The sequence below is a fragment of the Strix aluco genome, chromosome 5, assembly GCF_031877795.1.
Source record: "Strix aluco isolate bStrAlu1 chromosome 5, bStrAlu1.hap1, whole genome shotgun sequence".
Taxonomy (NCBI): domain Eukaryota; kingdom Metazoa; phylum Chordata; class Aves; order Strigiformes; family Strigidae; genus Strix; species Strix aluco.
Window position 1 is genome coordinate 19,505,652 of NC_133935.1, and position 23,792 is coordinate 19,529,443.

General features: G+C 41.0%; 1 protein-coding gene across 7 annotated transcripts in view; it reads left to right on the forward strand.

Annotated features, from left to right (window-relative positions):
- Nucleotides 1–23,792, forward strand: part of CALD1 (caldesmon 1) — a 197,074-nt gene that overhangs the window by 132,785 nt on the left and 40,497 nt on the right. The window contains exon 1 of one of the 7 annotated variants that reach the window (XM_074826270.1): nucleotides 7,683–7,968. The exons of the other annotated variants lie outside the window; for them this stretch is intronic. Within the exon in view, the coding sequence (XP_074682371.1) occupies nucleotides 7,922–7,968 (47 nt within the window). The 5' untranslated portion in view covers nucleotides 7,683–7,921. Of the gene's footprint in view, nucleotides 1–7,682; nucleotides 7,969–23,792 lie in introns of those variants that run through there. 7 annotated transcript variants of the gene reach the window in all.

Genomic DNA, 23,792 nt, shown 5'->3' on the forward strand with positions numbered 1-23,792 from the left:
GAAGAAGTTGGAAAGGCTTGTTTCACAGAGAGAGTAAGTTTCATGGGTTGCTAGGTCATCTTGGAAAGTGAAAATGGATTGGGACTGGAGTGCTAGGGAGATTTCTCAGACAGTGGGAGCTGTGAGTGAGTCTAAAAGTTAGGATAGAGATTAGCATGATGAAGAAATCTCTGTTGTGAACCACAGAAGTTAAGGGATAACAGGGGTGGTTCAGATCTACTCCTTGCCAGTTTGCTAAAGTGGATTTGAATGAAATTGAATATATAACTAGCCCCTAATTTCCAAAGCATTTTTGTGTGGGTTTAGCAATCTGATTCCTGTCAAACCCAATGACTGTCACATTGACGCAAATACCAGGCAATATTTAGAAAATTGGGGAAAGGTATTTTGCCAAGCAAGAAAGAAAAAACAACAATTCTCCCTTAACATGCATTCCTATAGGAATCAGAAATACAGAAGAAGGGGAAAAAAACATAGCGAGATGTTGACCGTTCTAACAGAAATCATACCGTACTGGTCTTTTTTTGGAATGTTTTTTTAAGTTTTCCACTGTCTGGAGGCTTTTGAAGGAAAGAAAAGAAAAGACTCATCTTCTGTCTTGAATTAACTTTGTTAATGATTAACAGAGCAGTGCAGTATATGTGGTGTGTTTTAATTAAATCAGAGGAGACATGATTTGGACAAGATTTTAGTTTCACTTTGAAAGTTATTAAATAAACTGACACTGTTTGCTCTCTGAAAGTTCTTGGGAGCATCCAGTTAGTCGGTAATCCCTGTGCAGCTAGTGAAATAAAGCCCCTTCCAAAACACCTAAGGGCTGTTACCAGAAATTAAAAATGACCAGTCCAGTCAGACAGGGGTATAACCATTCATTAACCTGCATGAGGCACAGTCCTGGCCTGAGGCTCCAATGTCATATTTTTAAGCTAAGTTCAGGGATAAGAAAGGCCCAAACTGAGTATTTCTAGTTGAGGTTTGTGTTTTGAATACCTCTGAGCTGTTCAAGTGGCATAAGCTGTTGAGCAGTCACTGCCTTCAGTGGAATTCGGATGGCTTTTGCTAGCTGAGTTTATTGGGTTGTTTGTGAAGTCAAGATCCCGACCAGGGCTTGGATGTTGTTCACCAGTAAAATTCAGAGTATCATAAGATAGGGGCTTTTGGTACAGGAACATCCATAAATTGGCCCAGCAGGAAATGCTCTGCTCTTTCCAGAGCTGCGTGCGTGTGTGCCTGTGCACACATTTATATAAGCCATTCCAGCAGAGAAGGATCGAGCCTGAAGCCCAGACATGGACCATGGCTTCAGACTGAAGCAAGAGAGTGGATGCTGGTATGTGGTGGCACACAAGTGTAAATAGATCCCACGCTTTACACTTCATGAGTTTACTGGGGTGTCTGTTAAGGAGTTGTGGTTTAGGCTTCCACCCATGCCTGCTCAGCAGTAAAATCAAGGCATAACCTGTTTTGTCTAGAGATACATCTATACTCTGTGTTTGTATTACAGCTACCACACTGTGGTTCTTTCTGGCTTTTGTGGCTAAATTTAGAGTGAATAGTAATGTTTGGAGCATGCCTGTTAATATATTAAAAGTAACATTAATAATTTTTGAGTAAAATCTGTTGTTGAAAGTGTTGTTGAAATTCAGTATTGCTAGAATCAGTTGTGGCAGAGGGAACTTTAATCTCCATTATTGGCAGCTTATTTATTCAACTTTCTGTTTTGTGGCCTCTGCAAGTATTATCCTACATGGCTATAAGCAAAAGTCCTACAAGTCCAATCACAGGTTTCTGAGCTTTGAGTACTACTATCCTTTGCACTACTAAAGCTGAAATTTATTAATAGCAGTTATTGCTCCAAGCAAGCTACAGTTCAGGTATAAATGAGAGACAGCAAATTTTAAAATTTGCCAGCCAAAATAATGGATTGCTTTTTGCTGTGGGAATTGGCATGTGTCCCTGAAATGCATAAAACACAAAAGAATGGGTGCAAAAGTGGAGGGGGAAACAGTGGCCCTTCCCTCTGCTGCTGCTGGTGGCTAGAGAGAAATGGGCTTCTGATCAGAGCAGGAGGGGACCAGAGTCTGTTCCTCACTAGTGACAGTGACCGGGCATAGCGAGAGGAGGTAAAGATAGCCTTTGTGAATGCTTCCCTCATATGGTTTCCTCCATTTCAGTTGTTCAAATGACCAGAAGGTAGCTATATCCTGGCTGTTATATGGAGAGTATTGTTTGGATCTTAATGTTTATTTGAAAGCAGTGAAAACATGACATAAAACAAAAGCTATGCTTTGGTGGAAATAGTTTATCACACCCATGAAATATTATGCTTCTTTATTTCTGGATTGTGCCTTGCCCCATAAGTAACTGATAGGGAATGCAAACACTAGCAAGTATGTTTTTCTAATTAAGTTTCAATTTACAGTGGAAGTTCTCCTTGGAATATCATTTTAACACTTGTCTTGGAGTTTGTTTTGTTTACTGCTACAGCCATACATGCAGTCAGTAAGTTTTCCATGTGAGAAGCAGGATAATATTAATACCTCAAGAACTGAGGACAGTCAGAGAAAATTAAATTCTTTTCCCTGCAGAGGACTAAACTATCCAAGGCCAGCTTGTCCCAGCAAAGCAGGCATCGAATAGGATTAAGTGATGCATGGGCTCTATATGGATCTCCAGTATCTGGAAGTACATTTTTGCAAGTGTTTACAAATTCAGGCTTCAGGCTTTTGTGTTTTCATGTATAGGGTTGTGTTTCCAATCATGCAGAACTTGTCTATGCAAATAGTTCTATTGTCAGCTAAGGCATTAGCTACCTGATAAGTAGCCATGTAAGCATGCAAACTGTGTGCATGTGACTCCGTGATTTGCACATGCGTATGTCCAAACCCAAACCTACATATTCCAATCTGAGTATGCATTTTAATACATATCTTCACTTATGTTGCTGCATAAGTATTATTCGTAAGTTTAACTGAACATGTTAAAATTTTTGGCATTGCTGCTGTTTATAGGCATCCAGGTAGATGTAACTACATGTTACATTTTAAAAATAAGGGGAGGAATAGATGTCATAGCCATAGGATGGTTTCTTAGTACTGATCCCTGTAAGAGCACAGAAGACTTAGTACTGAGAAATGGCAGAATCTCCATTACTTGAGATATTTAAAACTGGACTGGAAAAAAAGTTCATAGTAAGAAACAGTTCAGCATTATTTGATGATGAAGTACATAGCTTTGTTTTTATGAGTACTCAAGAGTTTTACTCCAAGACCTTATATATGGGTTGCCAGACTTTACCTACTGCATATGATTTAATATGCCAAGTGCTATTCATCTCTGAAATGAGGTCCCTGCTCACATGCCAGTGTTCCAGAGTGAAATCTCATAGGAGGGTGAATGCAGATGCTTTTTTGCCCTGTGAGATGCATACACTGAGTTCCCTGCAGTGAACTGTATTGGGGCATTTCAGAACAGTCCTTAAAAAAACCAACATAGTTTGTCTACTCTGTGAGAACATGAAAGAGACTGTGGCATCTTTCATTTTCCCAGGGAGGGAACAGTTAAAAATATTCTTCAAACAAGGAGCAGATGTTAATGTCATTAGAATTTCCATAAAAAACAGAGTTCTGTTTCTCTTGCAAAATGCCAGTAGCTTTGCAAAGTTCTCTACAAGTCTGCCTACTTATAGCAGACTAGTGGCACAGAGGAGAGGCAGTGCAGGGTGAGCTATTTACTGTCTTGAACAAATCAGATGTATTTCTGTAAGTTATTTGCCTGCCCATTTTAAAACTGTCTCAACTTGGAAAAAGACTAAACAAAGAACTAAAGAAACATGAAGGTATTTGAATAACAGGACGAGAACAGTGAGCAGCACAGCAAATCTGCTGTTGACAAACAGGTACATAAAGAAACAGGCTACATATGGAAAGGCATGGTCTGGATGGTGCATGTGCCTCTGACAGGTTCTAAATTCACTATAATTTCAAAAGAAAAAGGATTCACAGGCTATTGTGATCAGCTCACTGAAAACTCTGCCTTGCATGCAGGAATAGTTAAAGTAAAAATAACAAACAAAATATTAAGTGGCTCTCTGGATGACCTCTGGACATATTCCTATTGTTAGTATGAGTGGACGTTGGAACCTTCCAGTAATGATTTCCTTTTGGAAAGCCTCACGTCTCCTTCCTCCTCCTCATTTTGCTGCTTTTAATGTTAAGAAGCTAGGAAAGGCCCTGTAGTTCCTTTCATTGTTGTAATAGATGAGCCTACACTCTTATAGAGCCATTTGACTTGAATTAATTGGTGTGAATGACACCTCTCAAGTGCCCTAGTTTAGTTTGTGTTTGTTTACTTAGTTTTTTTCTCTTTCTAGTGTCTTCCTTAGGGGTTTTGGTGTCCTAGAGCCAAGTACTAATCTCTGAAGCACCAGAACATACAAGGAAAGCAGGTCAAGGTGTGCATCTCCTGCCCCCATCATTTTTCATGCTTTAGATGCCCATATGAGTTTTTGAAATGGTCCAGGGGAAGGTATTTTGCCTCTTCCTGCTCCATATACAAGATCTTCACCTCTGGGCCACAGTGTACTGAGAGTATCCCTCTCAGTTGGGTTACTGAAGAAAGTAAACAACAAACGTTTGGATTTGAAATAATAAAGGGATTATTAAGTGCAAGGATCTATAACTGACTCAGATCCTCCTCCCACTTCTTTTTATAGGGGTTGCAAGCATGGCAAAATCTTGGCTGTGTCAGTTCTGCATTGCTATAAACTTATGGAGCTGCTGCGTCCACACCCAGCTGAATGGGAATGCTTGGCATTGCATGTGTTGACCTTGGCGGAGCCCTCCTTTGTGTTGCAGGCTGAATCACAAAATGCCCCTGTAGCTCTTGCTAAAACAGTGATGTTCCCCAGCTGAATGGGCCTTATGGCTTAAATGATGGGTACAGCTCTGAGGACAGCTGAAGGTGAAGCCTCCTGGGCACTCACCAGTGCAACTGCATGCTGCTCATACAGGTCAGCCCAGGTCCACTTGGCAGTATGCTCATTGCCTCTACACAGTGGATTAACACGCCTGTGTCCAGAATTGCACATTTTATTTTGCAGCTTTGCAAGTGTGACAAATCATGGTTGTAGCAAGTTTTTTTTTTAGGAAAAAAAAAAAAACAACAGCAGTGCTGTCAAATTGATAATTAATATGTGGGATACCAACCTGCAGAGTATTTCGAGCAGTTGTTGACAAGGATACCTCTCACAGATTAACACTAGAGACAGTTGGACAGAGAGGCTGATACTGTTTGGAAGTGGGATTTGCTCACCTTATTTATCTTCAGGTCTTCATTTGCAGGCATAGGTGGCATGTGTTGAGGATAGACTTGCATGGCCAGCATTGCTTGCTGCTCAATCAGTAGGCAAATAACATCTATTCTCAGTAGTGCTATAGAGGTATGGGCAAGAAGATGGAATTTGGTGTTAGAAGTCTTGCTCCAAATAAAAAATAGGCTGACCATGTGAATCATTGTGCTTCATCTAGAGTGAAGTTCTCCTCCAGACTTTTATAATTCAAAACATTATTTGGAAAAGCAAAGAAAAAAATTGGGATTTTTATGGCTGTCCTAGTCTAAGTGGGACATTTAAAGATGGTTCTGAGGTCTACTACAAGTGCAAGAGGCTTCCTCTGTTCCCAGTGACCCAAGAAATAGGTCAGATTTGCCATCTAGAGTCAGAATCTGCATGACAGTAGGGGCAGATTTTTTAAAAGTCTGCAACTACTCTTTGAAGATGTAGAGCATAATGTTTTAGAGGATAGTCAATTTTCTTTTATTTTTATCCTGTGTGGAAGCAGTTTTGTTTGTGAGCACTGCAGTAACCTAACTATTCCAGGTTGGATTGAAAAGACTGTAGAACTCAAGTGGAAAAAAAAAAGTTTCTGTGACACAGTAGTAAATACAGACCTGTATTAGAAATCTGTAGGGCTGCCTTGGAACCTATTTTATAGTTTCATAAACATCAACTCTTACAGCTGGCATCTGATTAAAATGTGTATTTTGGCAGAACAGCAATACAATCTCTGATTAATTAATGCTCTTCCGGAGGGAAGAATTCCGCTTCTGTAATTCCGCAGCAGTAGAAATGCCTTTTCCAGGAAGAGTAAATATGACCCCCTTCTCCCCAGCATTTTTGAAGGACTCTACACATTCACACTGCCTTACATGCCCTCTTTCCCTTGAGGTCAAAGAAATGGAGATGGGCTGCCAGCTGCACCCTCATCTCATTTGCAGATCTCTCTGCAGTCACAAAAATGGAATCCATATTTTTCTCCCTTTGCAATCAGCACTATTGGCCTTTCCTTGCTCCAGACCAGAATTCCAGTATATTTTATACACTAAAAGATGGGGCTTTTGCATGTACTTTAGAACAAGGGGCTGGGTCTGTAGAAGGTGTACATGAAGAAACAGCAACATCTTGGGGTATTGCAGACTTGTTTCTGAGTGTGCAAAAAAACGTGAGCTTCTACATTCTTGCATGGGAATCACTCATCTATAAAGCACAGAACCACTATCTTTTCACAAAAATATATTTCCTTAAACTGTGGAAGGATTTTTTTGGAGGAAAAAAAAAGCAGTTATTGACTGTAGGATTTGAGCAGAATGTAAATGAGTATCAGTGCCCCAAGAAAAGTGCAGCTGTTGGTTTCTTGAAAGCTCTGAGAAGAAAACTGCCGAGGTTGATGCCTCCTTGGACATGCAGCATCCTCCATGGCTTCGGGCAGAGAGGGTTGCCTTGGGGCTCGCTTCAAGGTAAGAGTGCCACCTACTGAACCTACACACTCCTTCCCACAGAAGGGCGAGTTTGCCGTAGAGATTTCCTTCCAGAGTACCATCCACACCCACCCTTGTAATTTATGAGGTTTAACAAGATCAGAGCCTGGGGTGGAATGGCTGCAGGACTGCACAGTAAGCTGTTTCAGTTTACTCACATATGCAGGCTTAAAGGGGTATGAAAGCCAAGTGTGTGAAATCATGGTAACTGATGGTGCCTCCATTTAAATCACTTTGTTTGCATTTCTATTTCCTGCCTCATTCACTGGATTAGATGGAAGAACATTGAGGAGAGTATGTTAGGTTGGATTTAGCTCCAGCCCTGTTTTTAATCCCTTTGCTATACACAAGATGGTTTTACCTTGACTGCAGTTGAATTTGCAACTACTTCCTACCTTCCTGGATTTGTTTGTGTTCAGCAATCACCCTCCAGTCTTTTGAGCTATCTGATCCAGCTTGACCTTTCACAAGTTAGACTGGGTGCAAGTGCCCACATAATGCTTAAGCAATGATTTACGATCAAAAGGCAGGACTGTTTCCTGGACCATTGTTTTATGTTTTGGTCCTCTCCCCTCATCATCTCTCCGTGAGCTGGAATGTGACTTTCCTACAAGCAAATACTTGTGAAGGCACTTCTGTGCAGTGCTCAGGCTGCTCGGTGCTCAGACAAGCTCGCTAAACAGAAGTGCTTCTTGTGAAAGCTGAATGGGAAGCAAGCATTTGTTGGTCAAGTTGAGCAGCTGAGAAATCTGCAAGAATTTCTGTAACTGGGGGCCCAGACATAGCAAAGAGGATCTATTAGAGAGAATACAGTAAAAAAAAAAAAAAAAAAAAAATCATATGATCACAGAACAGAGGGGGGCGAAGGGGAGGGGAGGAGGATACAAGATAGATAATGAGCTTGACAATAGTCAAATAGAGAGCGTCATTTCAGGAGCTACAGGACCAACCAAATGGTTAACCTGTGGGGTGGAAAGAGCATCCAATAAGTCTCACATGCCTGAAAGGATAATGGCATTTTTATTATCTCATTCCACGCCCTAATCATTTGTCCATTTGCTCCCTAGAGCTGGCAGCAGTTTGCACTGATTCATACGCTGCAGACATGATCAGCAGATCATACTGCAGGCAGAACTTGTCAAGCCTTTCCAAGTGAGTTGCCGATTTATTATGATATCTGTATGGAATTAGCCTTTTGGTGTTGTGTAGGAAGTGCTGGATGGTGGTGATGGGGAAGGGGAACAGAATGGTGTAACGAGTTGGGAAGCTGGTTGAACTGGGGAATAAGCATTGGATGCAGACTGGGTTCTTTTGCTCCTCTTTTTGCTATATTGTGCTCTATTGTCTAAAGGAAAAGTCTTTGCGTTTATGCGTTTCTCTTCCCTGAATTGCAGGATTTAAATTGCTTTGTTCAGTGGCAGAAGAATACGTTGGAGGGACTGGTTGCTAATTGGAGTTCTGTTAATGGGATGTTTGCAGAAGTTTCATAGTTTGTGTGAAAGCTTTTGCATAACTCAGATTGCTTAATTCACTGAGTAAATAAAGTCCTCATGGCACATTCATCCTTGAATGTGGGAGGGAAGCGAGAGAAGAAAATCAAATAGCCTGTGTAATATCACCAAAGAAATTATCTGCTTTATTTGGGTCCTGTGTTGTTGTTTGTCTGCTTTATGTGTTGAGGGGTGGGAAACAGGACATGACTATTTCTGAAATACTGTGATTTATATCAGGGTTTTGTTTAAAATTTGGGACAGGTTTTGAAAAGCAGCTGGAATTTCTGGGTGCCTGTTTTAGGAGTTTCCAGCATGAAATCCTGTGCTCTTGGAGGGAGAGGGAGCTCAGGAATTTCTGAAACTCAGCCCCTTCAAGAAGTGCCTTCCAGGAATATGAAATCCTTTATCATGATTTCAGAAAATGGGCAATAAATAATAATTTAACTAAGAGCATGTCAAATGGGTTTGTTTTGTGTTGGTCTGTGGTGGAATAGAGCCACAAGCCATGGTAGCCAGCCCTCCCATACTACTGTACAGGAATGGGGAGCAGTCATGGCAAAGCACTGATTTCTCTGCAACCAGCGCAAAGGGAAAGGAAGGGAGGGGAAAGGGCAAAGTGGGTGAGATTTGAGCACTTTAGTGCTGATACAACTGGTGGAAACCTTGACTCTTGATGTGTACTGTGGGGAGCTGGCCCTGAGTGCAGTGGTCTGCATAGGGGCTGGTTTAGCTAGATGTCAGGGTCTGGCTGTTTTGCTTAAAAAACTAGAAATCGTTGAATATCCTTGCTGAGAGAGATTCTCCACTAGTCCCCTTTGGGTGAGAGAGGGAACCAGCAGTGTGCTAACCTTATGCCTGGCTTATCTCCGAAGTGTTCGGCAACTGCTGGGAGGAATGCACTAGCTCGCGTATGCTGCGGCACCTGCAATTATGTTGTGAGAAGTAAGTTCACTGAAGTCAGTGAAATTATATCTGAGTGAAAATGATTCAATCCTTTTCTCTTGAAGCATGATTAGCTACCATACTGTTAGTTTCCTGTATCTTGGGAGATTTGTGTCCTGTAGCAGCTTCTAAACAAGAGCAGACACAACTTGACAACCAGACATGGGTTTTCTTTTGTCAAGACTCACAGTAGCATATTTGGGGAAGAAAAGCAAAACTCTCTTTGGTGAGGACTCTTAAGAGAAATCAAACGTGTGGCCAAAATTTGGAAACTGATTTATTCCCTTTTAACAAACATCTCCATGACCTCAGGCCAAAAGCGGGCAAGACACCTTTAGCATTAACCACAAATGCTTCTTCAAAGTGAAATACATGATGAAATACTGCCCTTCCCAGGCTGAGGCATAACATAGGCATTCCAAGTGCTCATGTCTTCTCAGGAGATTGTAATGGAAAAGAAAATGAGTATTAAAATCCCTATAAGTTAACTCTCTGGAGACTCTCCAGAGAAAAGGAGGAGGCTGTTTGCGCTGTTCTGAATGAGGTAAAATATGATTTTTAACTTCTTGCAAATGTCCTCTAATGGCCCCTTTATATGACCATTTCAACTGCATCATTTAAAGATAAAGATACTCTGTGCTCTCAGTGTACTCGTAATTGCTAAATAGCTGAATATAACCCTGTTAACATTTTGATACACTAGAAATTAAAAGCAGAAGCTCTCATTGTAGCCAAGATATCATTCAGATTGGCCTGAAAATATAAAGACTGCTTAAATGTATAGGGACTGAATTGGCTCACTTTGCTGAAGTGTTTACTGTGCAAGTTCCTAGGGAAAGCAGAAGTTGTCTTTGCCAACAGGTAGAAGGTTTTCTTCCAGCAAATTATAACTTTTGTTCAAACTTCACAGATCATTAATGCGCAGTTTGGTTGTTGGAAGTTCACTCTTTCACAGCCTTTTCTTCATATTGTAGATTCTCTTTTCTGTTTCTTGGCTGGATGTTCAAGAAAGATAATCAGCTAGTTTTGTTCGGAGAAGAGAAGGATTGAAGAGCATGCTTCTCCACAGACAGCAGCAGTGTTGGTAGCACTATGTTATCTGGTTAATTCTGCTTCAAAAATTGATGCTGTTCATTTTCACTTGAATCCATCGATTTCCTTCTTTCTGGTCTTCTCTGTTGCCTGTGCTTTTCATTCCTGTTCCCCAGTGGGCAATGGCCTGAATCTTTAATTTGTAAAAGCCTTTTTTTACATCACTGAGGTAAAATAAGATGGACATAATGTAACTAAAGATCAGGTGCACAAAGATGTTAGCCTGTAGTGAGCCTGTTAGTCTCCATTTTGAAAGCTAAGGATGTCAGTCAATTTCTGAAAGTGGCTCTTCCCCAACAGTGACAACTATACCATGGGCTGAGAAATAGTCACTGTTCTTATAATGTCCTGTCCATTTGTCAGCTGCACTGTTTGTATAAAAGTTGCACTTCAGTGCCTGATATCTAGGAATGAAGTCTAAAACACTTGAGTTGGTAAGAGAGTGTTTTTGATGCAAATATGTTTATCTGTGGGTGGACCCACATATTTATGTTAAACACTGTGGTAACAATACTCCATGTATGTGAAGCATTCTTGCCATATTAGTTGTCACCACCTGAATGAAGTACATATGCTTTAGTGTCTGGTTTACACATCAACAGGGACAGTGGCTACTGAAGACTGAATGTCCAGTTCAAGGTTTTGTTGCTAGATATAGGAACTTTCCTCATCGTGGGTGAGATGAAATTTACTGGAAGAGCTGAAACATTTTTGAGTGAGATTATCCAAGGTGGAAGAAACATTATGGCAGAGAAAGAACAGGTCTATAAGGAAACATCTCTGAGATTTTGCAGCCTTCTTGCCTCAGTGAAAGATGCTTTTCTTTTTCCAGCATAAGCAAGAGATTGGGTGTTGGGAGCACAGAACTGGGTTAATCTATGTGAAGTTTTGGGCATCCACCTGAGTCTGAAGTCATGACTCTGCAAGAATCAAATTTCTAAGACTTTGTCAGAGAACAAGTGACTCCAGAGAGTTTCATGAAAACCCTGAGCTGAATTCTCCACCCTGTCCAAGCCTGGGTTCAAGCCAGGACAGTGGTGAGAGACATCAGACTCAACCTGGTACTGCTCTCTCTGAATCCAAATGCCTGAAATGAGCTGTGAGAATTGTTTCTGATTTAAAGGTAAATTTAACAAAACCAAGAAAAATTGGGAGAGTTCTGGGCAGAGCAGAACTGGTTGGGAGTTCATGTCAGGTTTCTGAGATTAAATTCGTCTAAATGAAAACAAGAGGAAATACTTTTTAAAATTAAAATGCCTTTTTTGACACTTGCTAAATAAGAAATTACCGAGCTGCATCTTTGCAATATTTTTTTGAAATAAAACATTCTGATCTTTTTTTTGAATCTCTTGAGTCAAATTGACTTACATTTTAAAGAAAAAAGTTAAAAGAAAAAACTTAGATGAAGGATTTGCCTTCTTGTTTCAGGCTGAATTAAACCAGCCCTGAGCTTTTTCCATATCACTTCACTCTGACAAGGGTTTTTTCTTCTGCTTCAGCAAAACTAGAAAATTCACTGTTAGTGCAGATCTTAAATCCAGATATCTCCTCCACAGCCACACTGTTGGCATAGGTGTTCAACCAGTGTGGGATGGGGGTGGCAGAACTTCTTGCTTCTTCATAGCCCTGCCTTTCCCTTTCCTGCCAAATCTGCAGTCCCAGGCCCTCCATCCACCCTGTTCCTAAACAAGGAGGTTCAAAAGAACCAGGGAAATTCAGGGTGATTATTTTAGGCCTTATGTGTTCTTTTGTCCATATATATATGCATATATGTCCATGTAATGCAGATGCAGTAAAGTAGATAATCCAAAACCATACATTTAAAAATCCAACTGAGAAAACCACTTCCTTCAATCGTTGAAATAACTGAAACATGGAGACCTGACTGTAAATTTTCACTCCTTTTGCATTTTATTTTGTTAAATATTAAAGAAGCTTTCTTTGCACTGTTTTCATGTACTGACATTCAATTTATGTTTTGAGTCATCTAAGCACTTAAGTGTAGTAAAAAAGTCTCCTTGACTTCAGTAAGGCTGCTTACATGTATAAGTAGCTGCAGGGCCATTTTTATAATTATATATATATATGTATAATGTTAGCCTTCATACATTTATCCATTCCAATTTTAATTCTCCTTTTCATAAAATCCATGATCAAATTTTGGAGCCCGAACTAAGCTGATGTCGTCCCTTTTAATTTAGGACTCAGCCCTTTTATTCTCCTCCTGTGTTTTATTTTTATTAGTTGCTTTATTTTTGTGCTGATGTGCAGCACATATTGTTAAAGCCACTTATTAAAGCCAGAATTTTACAGCATGGAGACTGTCCTAATAAGGGAAAAAAACCTAGTCCTTTATTGGTGAGGTAAGAGAAATCAGGCAGCGGATAATTTTTTTGCTGATTGAGAAGGATAAGGTGCGGTTTGGCAGGTATTGCATTGGTTTGGCATTTGCTGACATGGTTCCTCTTTTCTACATTTCAAATCCTTTGCAGAGGAGATAGCCAGGGAGGGCTTCCCCCACACTCGCCTTTGCCTTTCCCTCCCCTCTTCCTTCTCTTTTTCAAGAGTGTTCACTGTTGCCATGAAATGTCCCTCTGACACACAAACTGGATATGGTAATGAGAAGTTTTTGCAAGTCCAACAGTGCCATATTGTAATCACCTTTGTAGGGAACAGCGGGCACGTTGGAACACAGTTTTCCATGTGGGTTGTTCTACACCTAAAGCATTTAAACAGTTTGTGAAGCTGTCAGAAAAATCTCGCTTTAGTCCAAGGTATTACAATCCAACTTCTCTCTTCTCAAAAATCCATCATGGAAGAAAAGTACTAACTACAAGGTTTAGTTGATGCTTAAAATTGCTCAGCTGTTTTTCTTTCAAATTGCTCGTATTGAATTCCAGAGATGAGTAATGCATGCCAGGGTTAAATACAGACTTCAAATCTGAAGTCAGTATAGTTCCTCGGGTTTTAAACTGAGTTATGATGAGCAAAGTTCCAAGGGAGGGCAGAAGCTGGTATTCAAATTCTTCCTCAGTTTGTCTCTTGGTAACTGAAATATTAAGACAAGTACCGCCTCTGCTTAAATTCACTCTGTGCTGTGCTGTGCTGGAAGACCAAAAGTGACATAAAGTGACTTCCCCCTTCCCACCTGGTGCTCTGGTGCGGTTCTTTGACTGTAGGAGGAATAACGGTCACTAAATGCCCAGAATGCCCAGTTTTCTCTGACACTCGCTTATTTATTTTTTTCCTGAGTACTGTAAGTTTGATCGTGTCATTTGTGAAGCAATTCCAACCCCCCGCCCATCATAGTAATTCTGGAGTACATATCCTGTTATTGTGGAGGTTAGCTTACTGTAGGCAAAGGATGTGAAAGATAAACTTGGATGGTAATAAAGCAGAAAAGAAAAATAAACAGAATTAGTAGCAGGGATTGGATGTACAAGTTTGCATTAAACAAAACATACAGATGCACCATTAGGAGTAGGCTACTCCCAAAAGTGCACAACTACTTTTTTTGGGTTTGATAGGGGCTTTTTGTCGGATGCCTATTTGTATTTAGACCCTTCTTCCTCGAAGTCAGAATCTCTCTTGACGATCAGGTACTTGGCTAAATTTGTTGTCTTATTTTTTTAATTTCCATCCACCACTTTTTCATATACCTTGAGTAAGCAACAGTGAGAAATATTCAGATTCTTGTGAGCAAGACTAACTCCAGCAGAAACTGGCGTGCCAACCCAGGAGGATTAACTCTGCAAGTGGTTTCGATTCTGAACGCTGAATCTTTTTTTAGATCACTTTCAATCTGCTTTATAATTCTGCTTAGGAGAATCTGGTACTGCTGTGGGTCCTCCAGGTAAAGGTTGCTGTATTACAGAACAAAAAAAGATGATTCTTGTTCCAGACAGCTTAAAACCTTATTCATAAAATATCTCCGAACTGTCATGCTGTGCATTTCAAAAATTTGAAAAGGCGGTCCACGTGCACTTGTTTTCTTTTCCCCAATACTCTTAAGAAATGTGGAGGCCTCTCCTAGAGGTGTGTTCTTGAGATCAATGCACTTGTCACTACACGATGTGAGATTTTGCCTTCTGTTTGGTTTGTCGTAGCCAAATTGCCTGCAGATTTTTGAACCATAAAAATATATTACATGTTTCTGAATAGGAGGTGTTTGACTTGCCAGTTCCATCTGCAATACATTCAGCACTGGAGTTGCTGCAGTGTAATTACAGAAGTACCCTCTAGCATCACAACTGTTCCTTCCTGACATGATCCTTACTACAGGTTTTTGTTGTTTGTTTTTTTGGTGGTGTTTTTTGTTTGGTTGGTTTGGGGTTTTTTTGGTTTTTTTTTTTTTTATTTTATTTTTATTTTTTAGTGGAGTTTGTAACTCAGCAATAGAATCATGGGATGGGTGAGCTTTACAAGGCAGTAATACAGTGTAGGTTTCTGCATCCACAAATTATGTGGATCATCATCACACACTGACACGGCCATGGTGGAACGTTTATAGTCTCTTTGTTCATTTTCAGATTGTTCCTGGCTTTCCACCTCCCATGAGCTACAGCCTCTCCTTTGCCATGTGCTTTCTTTCCCTCTTTCTTTTGTTCTTCCCTTTCAGCTCTCTTGCTACTGTGTTACATGATATTTTGCAAAGCCCAAAGGAAATGTGTTCCAACTATACCATATTCTCTTGCATACTAATTTCTTCAAAAGTAGCTTCCCATTTTAAACTAGTGTTGAATGATAGCCTTGTGTATTTTGTGTAACACCCATCTTTCCTCTGTGAAGCAGGAGGTTTTTAGGATTGCACTTCTGCTGGAGGGAAATCACTGGCATGAATTCTGGGTGTGTGCAGTGGTGTTGTACATCTTGGCCTTAGTCATCTGCCTCCTTCTGGAACAGGAATGGTCAGACACATCGTGTCAGCAGTTTTCTTTCTCAGGATTTGAAAAAGCCCCAAAGCCTAATTAGCAGAGGTCACATCTGCTTCCAAAGCTAGCTAAACTTTTACTTGAGTTAGAAAGATTAAGGCTGAGGACTAACTGTCTTCTAATTCCTCTGTTACATTTGCCGTAAAGGCTGTAGCAAAGCAGTTTTGAAGTTCTCTGCAAATGCAGCTTTTCCTCAAGACTTACCAACATGCTAAAAAGCTCCCTTAACGCTGTAGCAATGCTATCTGGGTATTCCTGCCAGTCCTTATCTATATGGCTTTGAAAGCTTCCCACTGACATAAGGTGCATTAGTGATAATTTGCAGCCCATCCAGTGAAGACAAATATTCCTGTCTTGTGCGTATCTGAAAGCTGCATTTGGTCCTTTGTCATTTTGGGATAGCTGCGGGGTTAATTCCTTATTGGATGTTCTGGATTATTCTCTCTCCTTCAAACTCACCCAACACCCTGTGGAGTGATCAGGTAGGAGACAGTCTGCCTTGGTACTTCCCATCCAGTCCTATGCTTATAGCCCCTGAACTTCGAAAGGTGAATTCTCTGAACCTATAAAAACATATTTATTTCTGTTTCATTCTCTCTGTACTAGTTGTTTCTTGTGCTGTTCTGCCCTGACAATCATACCAATGTGTTTTCTTTTCCCAAAACGGATATAATTATGGTTTTCACAAGATTATAGCAAGTAGAGATTTTGCTGTTCAGTGCCTAGGTCCCTTCCAGCACTTCTCCAAATGCATGACATCATTTCAGTGAAGGCCTGAGTCCTGAAATGCTGTGATAGTGTTGCAAGAGTAGGGAGATTCAGGCTTGGGAGAATTTAAGGCGCAGGGCTCACAGGTGTGGAGGAAGAAGATGGAGACACCCATTAAAATACCATTAGATGAGGAGTGACAGGGGCTGCCTGGAATGTGAGAAGAAATTGGAGAGGGAACTGGAAAAGCTTCTGGGGAGCTGAAATAGAGGAGAAAACCATTTGGAGGTTTTCTCTGTAACGTAGGTAGTAGGGCCTTCCCTGGAATTTTCCAAATCTTTGGTAATTTTGTGGGAGTATTTTGAGCAAACTTTGGGCAAGGGTCCAGAAAAACTGTATATGCTTATAGCTATGCACTAACACTGACAGTTACTCAGTCTCATACTCATCTTGAGCTGGCAGTAGCACCTGCAAGTACATCCAAGATCACCTCATTGGCAGAGGATTGCTAGCGTTTGAGTTAAGTTTTATGCCTGTGTTTGCGTTAGACCAATTGGTCTTATAACACTTTATTGATGTAGGTAACACCTGTCGTGCTAGCCTCTGGATCCCCCAGATGGGTGATTTTTTTTACTGAACGTTCTTATGCATTGGCCAGATGGGAACTGAAGTACAAGGGAGTTTAAACATCTTGTGCAGGAACTTGTAGCAGAGAGAGGCCAAATGAAGCCTTCTAAATCCCATATTTAGCATCTTAACTACCAGCATGTTAGCTTGAGTTAAAAGCAGGATTAATTTATTTTTCCAGTTTGGAGGACTGCTGATCAGACCCTTTTGTTGCCTCATAGCTGCTGAGTTTATCTTCTTCAGACAGATGATTACCATATTCTTTCTTACTCCGTAATCTCAGTCAGTTGAGTTGTATTAACAGGTTGGACCACACTCTTTGTGAGCAGGAATTCAAATTCTCTTATGCTTGTCCTAATTCTTTATTGTGCCAAATATTCTGCAGTTTACATTGCCAAATCATTGCTTGCCAAATGTTATATTTTCACAAAAGTTTATAAAACATAGATTTGCTATGCAGTGCTTGGTTTTTGGCCCCTCCCAGTGCCTTTCAGGATGCATGACTTAAATTCAGTGAGAACTTTCATAAAAGGGTAAGCTGAATTGCATCTCCGTTGCAATAGTCTTGGCATGCGTATATGAATAGTTGCCACGGGTGGCTGGGAAGAGGATACTCGTGTGAACTGTGACATGTTTACATCAAGTCTAAGGTCTGTTCTCTCATGGTGTTATTTCTAAGGATCCATCTGCTGTGCAAATGCGTTGTTATAGGAGTCTCAGTGGCTTCCTATAACATTCTCTGTCTTGCAGTGCAGGTGAGACAGGTAGTGTTTTCACTTTGAATCAGGACAAAGTCCTGCAAGAGCCAGTGTTGGAAGGGTTGGCTGACATTCAGGTCAGTCCCATCTACACTGTGGGACTGGAGAGGCTGCAGTGAGAGCTGTGGTGCACAGAAACCTTCCCATGTGATGTCTGCTACAGTTTCTGTAGGACTAAAATCTCTCTGTTGTACTGCTGGTGTTTTCTCAGTCACCTTTTGGAAGCCCTACTTCACTGAGTTGGCTTTCTGCACCTGTTGACGCTTGGAAAGCAGAAGGGCTTGCCAGCAAGCTAACTCCTTGTTTCCCAACTGTAGGATAAGGACCCAGCACCCCATTTTTCATGCTTTCAGGGACTTAAGCATATCCCAATTTACAGCCCAGTGCTTTAAAAAGGTGCCAGGCTGTGTTGAGACATGCTGACCCCTGCGCAAAACCTGAGGTGCTTTCTCAGTGACAGTGCCGCAAGATCCCCTGGGTTAAACTAGCTTTTTGCCCTTCCTTTCCCATTTCCCAGCAGGCACAACTCTTTAAAATGTAAACTACTGATTTGGAAGTATCTAGCAACAGAAGGCATTACACAGAGGAGAGGCAGGCTATCACTTGCTCAGAAAGAGCTCAGGGGAGGATGTCTCTTTGTTCAGTATGCCAGCAAAAAACATTCCAGAATAATCAATTCTGCCAGTGGCTTTCGCACGCTTTCAGGCGCAGTGATGGAAGTCAGCACAGTGCAGCTGTTAGAGATGGGAGGAGAGAGTCCACGTACCTGCAGCAACTCCCTTTGGAAGTTGCTTGAAAAGCTGCTGGTAGCTTCGACAGGTTTTGGAGCAGGTATGAAGTAGTATAGCCAAAGTGAAAATCTTATCTGCCACGTGGTTTAGGCTAAAAGAAGTGCATTCTTCAATGTGTCTGTTTTCCATTCATTAATTGGCATTATAGTAGTAATAATACCCACCACGTAGAAGTCAGGAGGGATTGCAAGGATTAATTAACATTTGTGAAGCACACTGAGATCTTTTGATGGAAAGAAGATAGCAAGTGCCAAGTATTAATATAAAAATGAGGGGAAAATACCCATTGGTCTGCATTCACTTCTGGAATGTAATGGATTATTCCAGAAGTGTTGGCTTAAACATTTGTGTGTGTGCATCTAATGATGAATTTTTCAATTATCTTCTTTAAAAATGTCAGTTGAATCTGTAAAAAGTTTTTGCTTCTTGGTGATGGAAACTTATCATCTCTTGTCTCTTCTTACACTTGGAATTAGCCTCTCTTTTGCCTGCACTTGCAGTCAGTTCCCATTAGCCGTATCACTTTACCACAGCAGCCCTTCATTATCCTCCCCACCTTGTTGCCCACCTCCTCTCACTTTCCTTCTACTGTTGGTCATACTCCTCTCTTATATAGTCCCCTCTGGTTTGCTTCTTTGCCTTTGCTGCCCTGGACTCACCTGCCATTTCTTTTAGCAGTATGATGAAATGCAACTAAAAGAAAGTGTATGTTGTGTGGCATCAAACAGATGCTTTGTGGACCAGTGCTTTAGTTGTGTGCAGAGGCAAGGACAATCACAACACAAAGCAATGCTGTGCTCTCCAACAAGGGCACACTCATCACTATCTGGAAGCAACCCAGAGCTCATAGGTGCAGCCCGGGTTAGTGCTGCTCACCCTCTCCTGCAACCCAGGTGCCAATGCGGGAGGAGAGCGAATGTATGTTGCTTGTTGGACAGGCTGCAGGTGGAACAAGGACTGAAAGCTTGAGGCAAGGGTTTGTATCTGATGAACTTGAAGCACAAAAGGGGCTGGGGGAAGGCTGACCAGTTAGGACAGAGGATGGCTGTTTGATGGTGGAAGATTTGCCGAAGAACCAACAGGACCTGATCAGTAACTTGCTGTGAACTTACAGCTGGCACGACCGCTCAGTGTCCATGCAGATCTCATCTGTGTGAGGATGCTACAGTGTAAAGCATTTTGCAACAGGTATTACAGACTGGTTCCCTATGTGGAACTGCTATTCCAAAATGAAATGAAAAAAGCCCCCACAACCCCCAAAAAACCCCATGCACCATAATAATTGCTGTGATTTGGAAACATGCTGTATATTGCAGAAAAGCCCCTTACTCTGGTGCAGTAACTCCACAGGGCAGTTTTTCTGTGTTAGGAGCCTTATGCCTCTAACAGCTGCATATGTATGTCCCATTGGAAGTCCACAGACCATGGGGACTTCTAGGGCAAGCAAATTGTTTTCTTCTATTTCCTAGTTTTTATCTGGGTATTTTCTGTGAATAACTCGTAGATAATTTGTTAGTGAATCTTCAAAATGCGAGAGGTTTTTGTTGGATGCTAGGTTTCTGTGAAAAGTTTTTTACCCTTTTTAAAGAACATTGGCTTTTAGATTTGTATTTTCAGCGTGACTGATCAGCTTTCATGAACTCAGCTTTCCACAGACTTTCTCCAATAGTTTACAGTGACTGAGTTGTTTGGTAGTTTCTTATGAGTAACTTCTGGAATAAGGATCACAGTGGAGCAGTGTAGGGGGAACATGCACATCTAAGGGAAAACTAATTGAAAGGATAAAGCCAGGGTGTTTCACTGTGTTTATGCGGGTGTAGTTGCAATGGCTGCATTTCAAACTTCCAGCTGTTTAAATTGCACAGTGCTGTTATACGATGTCTGCAAATCATTGTAACATAAGTGCTGTACGTGACCTTGCATATCTGTACAGAAGGGTTTTTTACCTTTCATGAAGGTGAAAGATACGTTGGGAATAGCTTTCGGAGAGACTCGTGGAATGTATCTGCCCCTAATCCTGTTAGCAAATGACAGGATCTGCATTTGTAATTTCTCTGCTGTCTCACTGAAAATATTTCCTAATCACCTTGGCTGTTGACAGTAGGTTTCTTAAACACCTGAGAAAGAGACAAATGCTCATCCATGTTAAAAGTGAACAGCCATGAATTTCCCTTGAAACCAGATCCGCACCTGCACAGCATCCGTGAGTTGTGTGCATGGGGAATCGGTACTAGAAAACTTTGAGACATCTGATTTTCATTAATTCTTTTCCCCGTTCACTATATGTGTAGCACTGAATGTATTTGTAATGCCGTATCCCCCCTAAAGTGGTTTATTTCTGTTAGCATAAGGCTTCACAGTCCACTCTGTTTTGGTGCGTATTCTGCTCTTACATTTCAGCTGCCTTCCTGTTGGCAGCATTTATTTCAATATTTAGTCTGCTGCGGTATGTTAAGGCTGTGTCCTCTTCTTGCATATTTTGTTGGGAATAGTGAATGAAAAAAAGATTATTCTGTGATTATCTGAATGATTATCTGGTAAAATTATTTTTCCAGGCTCCATGTGTGTAAACACATGCCTTGTACTTTGTTTGTGCGGCACAATCTTTACTGTATTTCTGAAAGCGCCAGCAGACATCTTCAGGGACCTGTCTGGCTCTAAGCAATAGCCATTTAGTTATAATTTCTAATCCCCTGGGAAATACAGAGGGGTTTTGACACTTCACAGAGCCGGGGCTAATGCTAACACCCATACTTTTTGATGAATTGAGCAATAAAAATAGTGGGTTCTGACCATTTGTAGGCATTTCAGATCACGTACCATTTTAGGCAAGGCCAAAGGAGTTACTGAAGGATGTGTAGTCTGGGTAATCACAACCCACTATCTTGCAATTTTCATTCTGTCAGCCATGGTAGGTTTTGGCTTTACAGGCCGTGTGTGAACCTGCCTCAATACTGGATGTTGACAGCAGAGCCACATACCCAGTCCTGGTGATTTTGTTGTCCTTGCTGCTTCCTGGCAGGTCTCTTTCCCTCTTCCCTGTCCTCCCAGTATTTCTCCATCAACCCTTCTCCATTCTCCATGTTGTGCCCTGCAGGGATGGAGGCTTCTCATCCATTGCTGCTGTCTGTCCCTCCTCTCTCCCCATCCTCAGCCCAGGAAGACATCTCATTCCAGGCCCTTTCCTACAGTGCTGGTCCCTGTTTGATCCCTGCTTCCACTGTCTTCCTTCCTGCCCTGCTGGTTCTCTGTCCCAGTCTTGTTCAAATCCATAATCAATTTCAGTGTCAGTCCTAAATCAGACTGATGTTTCAGTTATAGAGCCATAGCTGTAGCCTACATGCTGATCCACCCTAGACGTGGCTGCATTTCAGTGATAGATGAAATAACTCTTTTTCAGGATGTGTCCAGCACTATTAGTGGGTATTGTCCCTGATACCAATCAATGTGACGTCGTGAACTTTCTTCCTTTCAGGATTCACCCACTGTAGAGTCCTGGCCCCTGGTTCCTCATTACACCCTGCAAAATCTGGGAGGCAAGTGAAGAAAAAGCATGACTGCAAAAGAGGATTCTGCTCATAGAGGAGATTTGTCGTATTTGAAAACCAAAGACATGTTTCATTGCAAATGTCACATCTTGTTTTGGCAGGGTAGATGGTGTATAGATATGTGCTGGAAGTTGATTGTGAGTAGATTGGGCATGGTGATGGAGGATTAGAGTGTGTGACTGAGATTGGTTTGGATGTTAATGAGTGAAGTGTTTGTCCTTATATGATATTCAGTGGAGCAAGTACAGGTTGAAACTAAAGAAGCTTCCTATGTATGAGACCTATCCTCATGGTCCTGCACTTTTAAAATATAGTGCTCTTAAAATGCAGCAATCCTATTAATCTTTGTGGAGGGAATGAAATGCAAGCATTGATTTGTTAAGAGGCTCTTTTTTTCCTAGTGTGCTGCATTAAACAAGTCTTCAAAGCAGGTAAACAGGGTGAAAGAGAAGCAGATGAAATTGAAGGCCAGGTTTCCAGGTCAGCGATACATACATAATTTATAATAATTCAGTTTTTGCTTTCCTGAAATCTTAGCTTTGTTCTTTGCTGATTTGGGAGGATGCGGCATACTGTTTTGGAATAAAAAAATAACACCAGAAATAATCTTTTTTTAAAAAGTTGAAACTTTTTTTTTCTTCAGAAAACATTACCTGCTGCAGTTACAGGTCTAAACTAGACACTGAGCAGGGAAGAGTGAAAGCCAATTCTCCTTCCATCCAGTCTTTTTGCCTTTGCCTCTGTAGCAAAATGTTGCTAAAATATCCCTTGTTTCTGTCACTGCTGTAGCTATGCTAGGGTGGAGGCAGTCTGTATGCTCAGCACCACGTTCTGTAATTCTGGTTTTAGCTCACCTAGCTGAGGTGGTGCTTATAGTAGCAAGGCTTGTCTGGAATGTTTGCTTTTTGCTATTGCTGCCCTCAGAATTGAACAGTTAGGAAGAAACACTGGGATGCTCTAAAAAGCTTGGCATAAAAAATGTTGAAGTTCCTATTGCACCCTCATCCCAAGTATAAGAAACCCAAAAGTGCAATTCAGCTGGAAGGTACTTACACTGGTCTAACAAAAAATTTGATTCTGTTGTATTTTACCCCCTCTTTATTTTTCACCCCTCTCAGTGTGTATCCTCCAGGTACAGGGCTAAGACCCTGTTCTGCTTAATCTGTAACTTTGAGTTGCGTTTTGGGAGTCCAAGCTGGAGGAATACAGCTATGTTCAATAATAGCACACTCCTGCATTTAAAGGAAGGTGGTTACATCAGAAAACTTGGCAAAACCAGACCATTGCTATAGGTATAGGGAAACTGAACAATAGTCATTCAGAATCCTCTTGAAATGAATTATAACTATTGTGCTTGAATAAAAGGAAAAACTCCACTTCCTAATGACAACACAATTTCCACTCCAGCCTCTGGTGGAAAAATCATCTTGCATGTGATGTGAGTTTTTTATTTTTAAATAGAAAGAGGAACTGTTTCTCATATTCATTGCTGATAAAATATTTCTATTTTATATATGTAAGCATATAATATATATATAGAGAAAAAACTGCTGTTGGGACATGAAAAATGGTCCTGTGCTCTTGTTCAGGTTCCTCCCCATAAGGCTGCAGAGTTCCTTGTGTGCTTTTGCTCCAGATTCCCTACGTGCTGTCTGATGGAGTGTCCGTCCCTGCCTCAGTGTCATAGTTCAATGGCATGACTATGCAGGATGAGAAAATGGCTCAATAACGCAAGTCCTCCTCATGTCTTCCTTCCCTCCCTTGCCTTCATTTAAATATCTCTGATAGATACCATAGATGATGACATGAATTTTGTATGAGTTAAAAAGATGTTTGGGGGAAATACAGAACTTTGTAGCTTGAGCATGACACATTGGAGACATCAGTTTGCCTAAGGTGTCTGTAAGAAAATGTAGGTTTCATTCCTCAAATCTTTTGCGTATTTTCTAGGAAGACCACTATTATCAATATGCAGGGGAGCTTTTTTAAGTTAAAAATACTCATGTCTGACTTGATTTTTAATTCCTTCTGTCTTGAATAAATCTTTCAGTCATGTCAGCTGGAATTTTATTCACAATGAAATATA